Source organism: Ctenopharyngodon idella, chromosome 16 (assembly GCF_019924925.1).
Source record: "Ctenopharyngodon idella isolate HZGC_01 chromosome 16, HZGC01, whole genome shotgun sequence".
Lineage (NCBI taxonomy): Eukaryota > Metazoa > Chordata > Actinopteri > Cypriniformes > Xenocyprididae > Ctenopharyngodon > Ctenopharyngodon idella.
The window spans coordinates 35,208,542-35,222,198 of NC_067235.1; the positions used below are offsets into that span (position 1 = coordinate 35,208,542).

Here is a 13,657-nt window from a genome sequence, read left to right on the forward strand (position 1 = left end):
AGGACACGACACTGACAGAAAGAATGATGGACGCAGTTCAGTCCGTGTTTACGTCCGAATGCCAGCTAGTATTGGCCGACACTGATCATGTGATCAGCACGACACATGCGTGTGATGCTGATGCAGGAGCCGGCCAATAATGAGTCACCATTCTGACACAAAACACGGAAGCGCTGAACTGCGCCGACATCGTAGGAGACTGAAGAGAAGAGATTGTTGAATAAAGTGGTTATTTTTGTTTTGTTTTTGTGCACAAAAAGTATTCTCGTCTCTTCATAACATTAAGGTTGAACCACTGCAGTCACATGACTGTTTTAATGATGTCTTTAGTACCTTTCTGGACCTTGAAAGTGTTGATTATATTGCTGTCTATGGACGAGTCATAAACCTCTCAGATTTCATCAAAAATATCTTAATTTGTGTTCTGAAGATGAACGAAGGTCTTACGGGTGTGGAACGACATGAGGGTGAGTAATTAATGACAGAATTTTCATTTTTGGGTGAACTAACACTTTAAACTAATATTAAAGCTGCTCATGCTAAACATATCACTAAACATGAAGAGCATAAACCATGAATGTTACTGCATCAATTAAAGGGCACCTATTATGCAAAATTCACTTTTACATAAACGTGTGTCGGCTGTGTACATAACCATACTGTAATGAGAAAAATCCACCTACTCCTGTTTTTAATACCCATAAATCACAAGCAGTGTCTGAGAACAAGCCATCTGCAGTTTCTATGCAATGTGAAGTCATAATGCACAAGCTCCGCCCACAACTGGTGACAGAATCTGCCCTATTAGCTTAGCTCCTCCCCTGAGTGAGCCGTACACAGTCTGCCATGTTTATCTTCTCGCCGGAGAAATATATTCTTATTAAAGCTACTAAAGTTATTCAGTGATTTTCTGTTTTTCTTTTGTTTGGTTCATATTAACAGCAGTATGAACTGTGTATTACTCTGCTGTCACTTTAACACACAGATCTAATATAAACATGTGATTTATTTACTTGCTGTTTATGTTTACATACATAACCAACTGTGTTTCTGTGAACCTTGTGTGTATTTGACAGTTTAAGCACAATAAGACATGGAAGAGAATTTAGTTTAATACTCATGTGACGCGCCATCTGACAGCCAGCTTTCTGTGCGCTCAGAAAACCACATATCAGAAGTTCGGCTGATATGGCTGTAAATTTTAAGCAGATAATTAACTTTCATGATGATGAAGAACTGCAATGTCATGTGAATGTGACCGCGATAGAGATGATAATCAAAACCAAACAGATGTTTTAGTTTTTGGCAGAGTGTCCGAGGCACGAGCTGTACAGGCTCCGCCCTCTTCTGGAAAGGGGCGGGGAGCAGCAGCTCATTTGCATTTAAAGGTATATGCAAAAAAACAGCATCTGTGGGGTATTTTGAGGTGAAACTTCACAGACACATTCTAGGGACACCAGAGACTTATATTACATCTTGTGAAAGGGGCATTATAGGTCCTCTTTAAACATGCATCTGACGTCTGGTGACAAACATGAAGCTCCTTCACCGACATCTAAAGCTGCAGACACTGAATAACTGTCCTGACGCTCATGTCAGCTTTTCTTTCCAGGTTTGTGTAAAGTGAACTCAGTGGCTGTTTGTTTAGCGATTTTCAGTATTTAAGGTATAAATATGGAACCCTTCACTGAAGCAAACAAACACACGGCCAAAGCATTACTGTGCAAAAACCGAAAAACTGTTTGTTTCGCTTGAGCAGCAGCTCAAACATTCCCAAAACTCTCCTGCAGCTTCCTGGACACACACACACTTCCATCTGATGGAGGACAGAGCGCTGTGTGTGTTTGTGCATCACTGAATCATCACACACACACACACGTACCTCCGCTGGGCCATGATCCGGTGAGAGAGGCTTCCGGTAAATTACAGCTGGAGCCGCTGTGATCCGCACAGAGAAATCCGTGATGATCGGCGACAGGATCACTCGCTTCTCCTGCTGCCGGCGGATACTGCACACACACACACACACACACACAGTGAATCTGTGATCGTCAGGGAGTCTCACAGCATCATCAAACCTTCAAAAACATCTCATAAACAAACACAAAGGAGGATGTGTTACAAACTCAAAACATGAATAACAACATTAACAGTGTTTACACTCACACACACACACACACACACTCACACACACACACTCACGGCTCCCACGCTCCCGCTCCCACACATGAACTCCGATCGGATCTCTGAGAACACTTGTGGGCAGTAAAACAAACACGCGGCGCTTTATAAGGTGCCACATCTGCTACTATTAAAACAATCAAACAGCGAAGCCTCTAATATTTATGGTGGCCAGTGGATTAGACGCAGGGAACTCTGGGATTACTGCCGGCACACGATTGGAGCGTTTCCGCTGAAGAGCCGGGAGCGGATCCTGTTACCTGAACAGGTGCCAGAGGGATCACATGACCTGCGCTGAAAACCACCCGTACTAGCAGACATATTCTACTTCCTGTGAGGGGATCATGTGATCTTCGGGTTGGTCTGCTGCACATACGGTGTTCAAAAACTCAGTCTCAGTACAGGACCATAGAGAGACACTTTCTAACGTCACACAAGCTTCCCCTAGATTCATCATTCTGCTCTCAAATCCCACTGGATGAGAAATCAGGGCAGAATGATTTGGGGAAAAATGTGATTTATGACAGAAATTGCAACTGCGAGTTACAAAGTGAGCTCCAGGTTTGCTGTGCTTGTTTGTAGGACTGCAGGATTGGGGGAAAAAAATCAAATTAAAAATCATATTATGTTATATATAACTATGAAAATATTATTTTTTATTGTGATGATTATCATTCATTTTTTTTAACAAAAGAAATATATTACTATTGTAATAATACTGTTTTACTGTAAAATAAATAATTTAACTGAATAATAAGTATTTAATAACAATAATAATAATAATATACAGTACAACTGTAAATTACAAAATTAATATATATATATTAATTTCTTAATTCTCAAACATTAAACAATCAAGCTTTTATTTTCAGACAGTCTTTAAACTTGTCATGAAGGGGAAGTTGAGCTGGTCTTTTCTTCTCTATTGTGTCGTATATCGAGTGAAACGCTTCTCAAACAAGAACAAACGTAGGGCGGGGCTTGATTTTGATTGGATGGTTGTGGTTTGCTATTGGTGGATCTCATGTGAGTGACAGGTTGCCCCGCCCTCACCTCACTTCATCTCTATGAATAAATCAGTGTGAACGAATCTCGTCACCATCAACACACCGTCAGTAATTACCCAGAGTTCTCCAGTGCTTTGTGATTGTCACTCACCTGCTGGCCATGTTCCACTCCAGCGCGGGATTCTGGGAACTGCGTTCAGCATCTGCAGGAGAGCCGGCCGTCGATCCCTCGCGCTCCGGCCGCAGGTCGTCCCAGTGAGCCGTGCCCATGTTGATGCACTGGAGGTCAATCTGATACTGACGGTCTTCGACCTCTGACCCCGGGTCACGCAGCACGCCCAGATTCAACGCCCGCCTGAGAAAGAGAGAGAGAGTTGAGGTATGATTATTGTGAAGCCCAAAAAAATGCATCCATCCATCATAAAAGTAATCCATACGACTCCAGGAGGTTAATAAAGACCTTTATAAACTAAAATAAAGAGTAAATCATGGGATAATTTTCATTTTTGGGTGAACTATCCCTTTAAGGACAGTAACACACACACACACACACACACACACAGATCTGTGTAATATAGTAGCTGAGGGACAGACACACACACTCTTACACACATTACTGTCGTATCTTTCATCAGACACACTGAGTGTGTGTGTGTGTGTGTGTGACATCAGCAGTGATGTGATGTGATGTGTTTATTTGCACTGGCCCGCTGCGCTGCTGCTTTAAACACGGCCTGCGCTCCTAAACGCCTCCAGATGTGCCGAGAGCTCGAGGAGATCTGATGTTTCTCACCAGCGTTCATAAACATCTTCCCTGAGACTCCGATCAACACTGATCACTCAGACGTTTCTATGGCAACAGCGATCAATCACATTCACAGCATCACAGGAGCGCAAGCGACACACGGCAGGACGACAAACTGCACAATCAACACACACACACACACACATCTGGACACGTCTGCTTCATGAGTGTGTATAAAGTGAGCTGTAATGTAGCTTAAAGTGATTCTTCATCAAGAAATCATCATTCTGTCATCATTTACTCCCCCTCACGTCGTTCAAGCCTGTATGACTTTCTTCTGACGTTTTGAAGAATGCTGGGAATCAAACAACATTGAACCCCACTGACTTTCACGATCAAAATATCTTCTTTTGTGTTTCGCAGAAGAACGAACGACGTGAAGACGAGTAAATGAAGATTTTCGGCTGAACTTTACACTAAATATAGCTTCTCATGTGACCGTCTGTGTCTAAAGCTGGTGTGTGTTTGTCTCTCGAGCTCCTGAGGAGATTCTCACACCACCTGATTCACGACACGTCTGATGACATCATGACTCACGCCGGCTGTGGTCGCCTCTAAACGGCCCTGTGCTCTGAGGATTCTGGGTAACAGCACAGCCGAGATTTACTGCCACAGTCAAATTCAATTGCATTTAATTTAAGCTCAAATGACTGTAATTAGTGGCGAGAGCAGCAGCGGAGAGAGACGCTAACCGCTCAGGAGGACGCGGGTGGAAATGAAAGGCTGCTGATGAGGGTGATGGCGAGCTGTGAGCGTGTTCTCATACTCACGCCGGCCGTGTTCGGGTGTGACATCCAGCCCTTCCTGCAGGCCAAACGCACGCCTGTTCTCCATTAGACTGATAAGAGTTTAATATCCTCATACACACACATCATCATCATCATCATCATCACCGCAGAGCCTCCTCTGCCCTCCGGAGAGCCGTAACTCGCCGCGTGTCGACAGCAGGACGGGCTCCCTGTGAGCGAGCTGTGGGAACGACAAACTCACCGTGTTTGAACTCGCATTTCAACATCTTAATTGCTCCGGTCATTTATCTCCCGCCTAGTTTATATGTCACAAACAGCCTGTAAACACACGACGACACCAGCCATGTGCTCAACAGAGGCAGTGAGAGATGGACACAGAGAGAGAGAGACGGGAGGGACAGATCATTATCTTACTGGAACACTGAGGTAGAGGTTGAACTTTGACCTCCAGCATGAATCATGTTGATGTCAGTGATCTGACACTGTAATGAAGTGCAGTAAAACACAGATGGACTCCAGCAGAATGACCCAAACACTCACAACAGACTCAACTCACTGATCTGAACAGTTAGATTGTAAACTGATCAATATGGTGTTTGATTTACAGTCACGTTGGAAAGGTCACGCGTGACGTAGGCGGAAGTACCGCGGTAGAGCAAAAAATTCCATCTCATTTTCTCCTCCAACTTCAAAATCGTCCGACATCGTTGTTTTACCTTTTTTGTTTGACTTAGTCTTTGTACGTTCTCTTTGTAAACACTGGATCAGTACTTCCGCCTACGGTATGACCTTTCCAACGTGATTATGTAATGTGTGGAGCATCACAGAGCAGTGCAAGACGAGCATTTGTGGTTAAAAAGTGTATCATTTTTATTATTTTTTTAGAAAATGTCAGATGGTTTCTCTAGATAAGACTCTTATTCCTCGTCTGGGATCATGTAGAGCTCTTTGAAGCTGCACTGAAACTGACATTTGGACCTTCAACCCGTTGAACCCCAGTGAAGTCCACTATATGGAGAAAAATCCTGGAGTGTTTTCCTTTATTTCTTTTCCACTGAAGAAAGAAAGACATGAACATCTTGGATGACATGGAGGAGAGTAAATTATCAGGACATTTTCATTCTGAAGTGAACTAATCCTTTAACTCTACCCTTAGCTAACCATAATCAACCCACTCGTTCCAACATCCACCCAGCTGAGAAATAATATAGCAGACGCTGTCTTACGCACTTCCTTTAGAAATGATTTCCTCTTGAAAGAATAATCGTGAATTCAAGAGATCATTAGGCCTGTTAATGCAGCTTTTCTTTTTCTTGTAGTTTTCTTGCATTTTCAGCCATTTGTTCCTCTGAATCAAAGAAACAATAATCGTGACAGCAACAGGCTGAAAAACACAAGAGATGTCTGTGTCTGTGTGTGTGTGTGTGTGTGTGTGTGTGCGTGTGTGTGTAAAAAAGTGTGAAAAAGTGTGAATGTAAGTGTTGTGGTTGTGATTCTCACAGTTGGGAATGTCTCAGAATAGCATCAGAGAGACCACAACTATTCTCACACACACCCAACAACACACACACACACACACACACACACACATGTGACATCAGTCTCAGCACAACTTCACCAGATTTCAATGAATTGTTCCATGAACACCAGTGCTGTGGAAAAACAAGACAGACAGACAGAAATGCAGACAGACAGGGAGACTCACTGGTAGATGTCTTTGCGCAGTACGGCGCGCGGCAGAGGATTATCAGCCTGAGGAGCGACGCTCACAGAGCCGATCTTCAGCACAACCGTGTCTTCTTTCCTGTGCTTCACCTGTGAATCTGAACACAAACACACATCATTATCATCCTCATCATCATCATCAGTGTGTGAGCGTGTGACTGAGGGTGACTCTGCTCACGTGTGCTGCTGTGCGTGTCCTCCAGAGGGCAGAACACACGGATCACGCTGCTGTTGACGTAGATGAGCGGCAGGCTGCTGGACGACAGCAAGCGTCCTCTCATCGGCTGTCCAGCGGACACGCGCTCTCTGATCGGGGGGCGCAGGTTCGGCGGAGGGGACACGTGGAAGACGCGCGCCACCGTCACCAGCAGGGGGCAGGAGAGCACGAGGTCGAAGGGTTGCGCCGTGAGCAGGATCTCGTGCAGGTACTGCGGCGAGCCGTCCGTCCCGTCCTCGCACAGCCTCTGGGACGGCGGCACGCACTCCTGACGCGCCGTCAGCTTGTGGCGGACGTTCCGGGTCACAGCCTGCGTGTAGGTCACCGACAGGAAGCCATGCTGCTGGTGCGAGACCTCCAGAGCCTTCGCCGCCGTCTGTCGGACCACCAGAGGTCAGAGGTGAGTCGCGGTTAAGGCTCGAGCGATCGACACTCAACAGCTACAATCACACAAACTCAAAGCAGCATGAAAACAGCGTGAGCTGAGACTGACGCGACATCAGTGCATAATCAAAAACGCTTGTGATCAGAGAGAGACACGACTGCACCGCTGCCAGCAACACTAGGGCGAGTAAATCATGTGATAATTTTCATTTTTGGGTGAACTATCCCTTTAAAAGGTAATTTTGTCATCCAGCATCGGATTGATCAATGACTCAAATATGGTAAACGGAATCTCAAGAACCAATGAGGTTTGTTCTCACGCATCAAGCAAGTACAGCTGAGCTTCTGTTTATGTTCGCTGATGTGAATAAAAGCCTAAATTAAATCTGTTGATCATATAAAGTGATCGTGTCTCTTCAGAAGACTTTGATTAAAGGGCTCCATTCATATTTTACCATCTCTTATTGAACGTTTTGAAGCCTCAGAGTTTTGGGTGAACAGACTTTCAATGAAGAGACAGAAATCTCTCAGATTTCATTAGAAATATCCTCATCTGAAGATGAATTAAAGTCTTATGGGTTTGAAACGACATGAGGGAGAGTAACTGATGACAGAATTTACACCCTAGTGGCTAATAGGAGTGTTGCTGGCGCCGCTGCAGAAGAAAGGCGTCTAGAAGCGGCGTGTGTGTGAATCAGAGGCAGCGGCTCTTACAGGTGGACAGAAGCTGAAATGGCTGTAAGGCTCCTGCTTGCTGAGCGGCCGCAGCAGAACCGTGCGTCTGTTCAGCTTTTCAGTGCAAGAGAGGACGACCCCACCACACGGACCGGCACGCGGTGGGCTCTCTTCAGCACTGCACACACACCAGAGAACACAACACAGAAACACAGGCCAAAGGTCAGTTCAGAGCTCTGATTGGCTGGCTGTTTGATTGGAAGCTGGTGAAAAAAGGATTCTGGGAGCAGAGAGAAGAGAAATCACCACAGGACTGAACACAAGAGAACACACTCACTCTCACACACAAACACACACTCTGTCCAACATCAGGAACAATATAATGACGGCAGCGTCTCACGGCTCTGAAACACAGTGACATCACTTACCCTAAATATACATAAACCCCGCCCCCGAGAACACACAATAAAGGGGGCGGGGCCATGTTGGGCTGCTTTAGAGAAGAGGAAGAGTTGTTGTAGTAGACTGTTGTTGACATGCCGTCATTTTACGCCGGACTGCTTCACAAACGAGGGTCAATTCAACACAAAAGATTAACATGACGGCACATGCTAGTGATGAGTTGAATCAACTCCACAGCAACTACATAAATTTATCCACTAACCATTCAGAAACGTCTAAAAGTTGTAACTTCTTCCTGAGTCTCTCCATCAGTGTCGACTCCGGTTTGAACAATGTAAGGCTGAACACCGTTACTGACAATCCTCACTTTGTCTGCGTGAGATTCTCCAGCTTTGTTGTTGTTGAGCTGTTAAAGCTCCGCCCTCTTCTGGAAAGGGGGCCGGGAGCAGCAGCTCATTTGCATTTAAAGAGACACACACAAAAACGGCGTGTTTTTGGGGCAAATTTGACAAGCTATAATAAATTATCTGTGGGGTATTTTGAGCTGAAAATTCACAGACACATTCTGGGGACACCAGAGACTTATATTACATCTTGTGAAAAGGGCGTTATAGGTCCCATTTAATATTAATATTAATGTACTGACAAGTTTCCCAGTATAGTTTACAGCATCGGTTGAGAGATTATTTTCCTTAAGAAAATGGATATAAGAAATAATCAATAGCTGAATTGGAATCAAATCAAATTGTGAAATATTTATCCAGCAGTGCATCATGGGAAGGCTGCATGTTTTTGGATCTGTCTCACTAGAATTTGGAAGTGAGTGTGATACGGAGATTCCTGAGGAATCAGTTCTGATGTTGGACAGAGAACAGCTGTGTGTGTGTGAGCGTCAGATTAAAGCTGCGGCGCTGCAGGTCTCACCGCAGGCGTCTCCTTGCACTGCAGGATCACTCCGTCATAGAGCCAGCGCTCAGCAGGCCTACAACACACACAAGCTCTGGGTGAAGAGACACCGCCGCCCGTACAGACGACTCGCTGATCTACACACTTCTCTCTGCTCCCAAACACATCATCATCAACCACAGATCTGTGTGTGTGTGTGTGTGTGTGTGTATGAGTGAGTGAGTGAGTGTGTGTGTGTGAGTGAGTGTGCTTGTTTTTGTGATTTATGAGGACACAAATTTGTATAATGACATGGGTATTACACTGGTATTACGATGTAAACATGAAATATGAGGACATTTCATGATTCCTCATATTTAAAATAGCTTTAAAAACATATTAAACAATGTTTTATTAAAAATGTAAAAATGCAGACAGTTTCCTGTGATGGGTAGAGCTAGTGTAGGGGGAGAGAATGTACAGTTTGTAGAGTATAAAAACCATTACGCCTATGGAGAGTCCTCACTAAGATAGCAAAACAAACCTGTGTGTGTGTGTGTGTGTGTGTTTGTCCTGCTCACCTGCTTCTGTAGTGATCTATGTGGAAGCTTCCCACTTTACACTTCACCTTTGTATAAACATCCTGAACGTCCACAGATGCACTCATGTCCTCCATCTCTGCCATCACACACAGCTCTGAAACACACACACACACACACACACACACACAAAACATTATGTCCAGTCACAGGTGAAGTGAATATCATTGATCATCTCCTAACAAGGTCACATATTAATGTCTGTGTAGATTAGTTCATTATCAGTTTTCGTCATTATTGTGTTGAAGGAGAAATGGGCAGGAATAAAGATCTGTTACAGCAAGGCGACGGGGTCAGAAAATCTCTGAAACGGCTCCCGGTCAGCAGTGATGAGAATTTACCAACAGTGTCCGAGGAGGAACAAACCACACACCGACGACAGGACAGCCGAGGGTCATCGTTTCACGAAGGATAACGCACCTGCCACAACTCACACACTGATCAGGAATGGTTTGAGGAACATGATGAAGAGTTTAAGGTGTTTCCCCGGCCTCCAAATTCCCCAGATCTCAATCCGTCTGCTGGACCAACAGTTCAACCGAGAAGTTGATTGAAAGTCGTGCGATAACTCTTGCATATAATATATCTTAATCCTCTAGAGTGAAAGTCAAAGAATGGAAAACTGATGTTGAATAAGGGTCAGATCTTCTCTGGACACAGTAATGAAGCAGCTACACTGCAGATGTGGAGCAGCAGACACTCATTCTGCCTCAGCAGCAGGTCAGAGGTCAGAGGTCAGCGGGCCGCTCGTTCTGTGTGTGTGCGACCGGAGGATCGTGTCAGTTCTCTGTCAATCTCCGCTTGTTCTGCTGTCCGTGCAGCTGTGATCCCGCGGCCCACCAGCTCAGAGCCTCTTCCTGTTTCCTGTTCGGAGGGGCGACGTGTCCATTCAGCACCAAACAGCCCCGAGAAAAATAACAACAAACAACAGGAGCAGCGGAGGCGCGAGAGCTCAGAGCGTCCCTCAGGGTCGAATCTCACTGCGCTCGCCTTCCGCACACGCTCAGATCTCCTCACAGCTGAACCTCTGCTCTCCCTTTCCTTCCGCAAACCGCTCTCTTCTGCCCGAAACATCAACAGCATGTGTCAGATGAAGCCGTGACGGGTCAGATGGGTTTATGAGACACTTCATATTCAGTGATATTACTGATCTGACACATCAGATGAGAACAGAACTGACTGATGCAGTGAAGAGGATGAGGAGAGATGACGGAGTCGCGTTTATGATGATCTGATCACTGGTGCAAACAGGCACTAAAACACTGTGATCGCATCACTGAACGCACATACAGAAACGCATGTGATCACGTGTTCTGGGATAGAAAGAGCAGCACAACAAGCGATTCAGACACAAATTACAGTGAAAAACATGATGGTAGAGTTTGAAATATGAATGAAATGAAATAAGAGGGAGTCTCATGAACACAAGCGTCACATTTGAAACGTCTTCTCTGACTATATTAGACCTGCACTGAGGTAAGATCTGCTAGTTTAGGGGCTATCCAGCTGGAAACAGGCTGTGTGTGTGTGTGTGTGTGTGTGGTCAGTACCGTTGTTTCTGGACGCGGTGTCGCAGGAGTAGAGCTGCAGCGTGAGTTTCGGCAGCATCCACTGCATCCAGACGCTCAGTTTTCCGCTGGCGCCGCTGATGCTGCAGGTCTTCTGCTCCAGCGTCATGGTCTCACACGCCGCAGGCTCCTCGGTGTGCGCCGAATCACCCTGAAACAGTGAACGTACACAACAACACATGAACCAACAGGTGCTGACAGAAAAAAAGATGTTAACCCTAAGTAAGCAAGTGATGAAACAATAAGACAAGTAACATTTATTGAAGTAGAAAGTCATTTTTGAGTTCATGTTGACTCTTCTGGTCTCTAAACCTCTTGTTTCGTATAGTAGGTAATGTCTGGCCGAGGAAAATTGACATCTTCACCATTTATATATATATATATATATATATATATATATATATACACACATAGTCAAACCAAAAATTATTCAGATATTTTTGATGTATTTTTACTAGTGGGTTCAAGACACTATAGTTCATTTCTGTAAGTGAGGATAACAAAATAAAGAAAACTGTGACATATTATACCCAAAAATTCTTCATACAGTGGACTACCAGTAAAACTGATAAAAATTTGGAACCAAAAATTATTCAGACACTTTGACCTGACCATGTTTAGTGTTATCTGACATAATTAAGATTAATTTTTTTCTGACACAGTTTAACTCTGAGATCTTGTGAGAACTTTTTTAAACTATAGTGAATAAACTGTAATAATGAATGAAATGTTCAAGGTTTCTGAATAAATTTTGGATTGACTGTATATATATATATATATATATATATATATATATATATATATATATATATATACAGTGCTCAGCGTAAATGAGTACACCCCCTTTGAAAAGTAACATTTTAAACAATATCTCAATGAACACAAAAACAATTTCCAAAATGTTGACAAGACTAAGTTTAATTTAACATCTGTTTAACTTATAACATGAAAGTAGGTTAATAATATAACTTAGATTACACATTTTTCAGTTTTACTCAAATTAGGGTGATGCAAAAATGAGTACACCCCTCAACAAATCTAGTACTTTGTAAGGTCTCCATGATTTTTAATGACAGTCTTCTAGGCATGGAATGAACAAGTTGGCGACATTTTGCAACATCTGTCTTTTTCCATTCTTCAAGAATGAGCTCTTTTAGAGACTGGATGCTGGATGGAGAGTGATGCTCAACTTGTCTCTTCAGAATTCCCCATAGGTGTTCGACTGAATCACTTTCACCCTGTTCTTCTTCAGAAATGTGTTTAGGATCATTGTCATGTTGGAAAAGTGCACGACGACCAAGGGCACGGAGTGATGGTAGCATCTTCTCTTTCAGTATAGAGCAGTACATCTGTGAATTCATGATGCCATCAATGAAATGCAGCTCCCGACACCAGCAGCACTCATGCAGCCCCACATGAGGACACTGACACCACCATGTTTCACTGTAGGCACCATGCGTTTTTCTTTGCGACGCCATACAGTTTTGAAGCCATCAGTTCCAAAAACATTTATCTTGGTCTCATCACTCCAGAGTATAGAGTCCCAGTAGTCTTCATCTTTGTCAGCATGGGCCCTGGCAAACTCTAGGTGGGCTTTTTTGTGCCTGATCTTTAGGAGAGGCTTCTTTCGTGGACGGCACCCATGCATGCCATTCCTCTGTACGCCATATTGTGTCACGGGAAATGGTCACCCCAGTTTGGCTTTCTACTTCTTTAGATAACTGCAGTGAACTTGCATGCCGATTTTCTTCAGCCCTTCTCATCAGAAGATGCTCCTGTCGAGGTGTTAACTTCCGTGGACGACCTGGACGTCTCTGTGAGACGGTTGCAGTTCCATCTTTTTTACATTTTTGTACCACTTTTGCTACAGTATTCTGACTGATAAGTAAAGCTTTGCTGATCTTCTTGTAGCCTTCACCTTTCTGGTATAAAGAAATGATTTTCTTTCTCATTTCTCTTCCATGTGGTGCCATTGCTGACAGCATGAAATGGGAAGGGGTTTTAACACCTTTTATAGTCAATTTTCTGCTGGACACCTGTGTAATGAAGAATTAGACTCACCTGTGCTTGAATTCTTGTTAAATTAAATTTGTAGTCTACAACTTAGCTTTGCTCCAGAGACTTTCAGTGGGGTGTACTCATTTTTGCATCACCCTAATTTGAGTAAAACTGAAAATTTTGTTCTCTAAGTTATATTATTAACCTTACTTTCATGTTATAAGTTAAACAGATGTTAAATTAAACTTAGTTTTGTCAACATTTTGGAAACTGTTTTTGTGTTCATTGAGATATTGTTTAAAATGTTACTTTTCAAAGGGGGTGTACTCATTTACGCTGAGCACTGTATATATATATATATATATATATATACACACACACAAATTTTTTTCTGTAATTAATCACAATTAATCACACCTAACATTAAAGTTTTTAATATATTTTTATATTGAAAAAAGTTTT

The 13,657-nt window shown here is 43.5% G+C and overlaps 1 protein-coding gene across 1 annotated transcript in view; it reads right to left on the bottom strand.

Moving 5' to 3' along the window:
* LOC127496703 (intermembrane lipid transfer protein VPS13B-like) overlaps nucleotides 1–13,657 on the bottom strand; it is a 97,845-nt gene that overhangs the window by 38,990 nt on the left and 45,198 nt on the right. Inside the window, 7 exon segments of the mRNA XM_051864402.1 lie at nucleotides 1,883–2,009; nucleotides 3,340–3,543; nucleotides 6,448–6,565; nucleotides 6,646–7,060; nucleotides 7,783–7,921; nucleotides 9,612–9,726; nucleotides 11,180–11,348. Of these exon segments, the coding sequence (XP_051720362.1) occupies nucleotides 1,883–2,009; nucleotides 3,340–3,543; nucleotides 6,448–6,565; nucleotides 6,646–7,060; nucleotides 7,783–7,921; nucleotides 9,612–9,726; nucleotides 11,180–11,348 (1,287 nt within the window).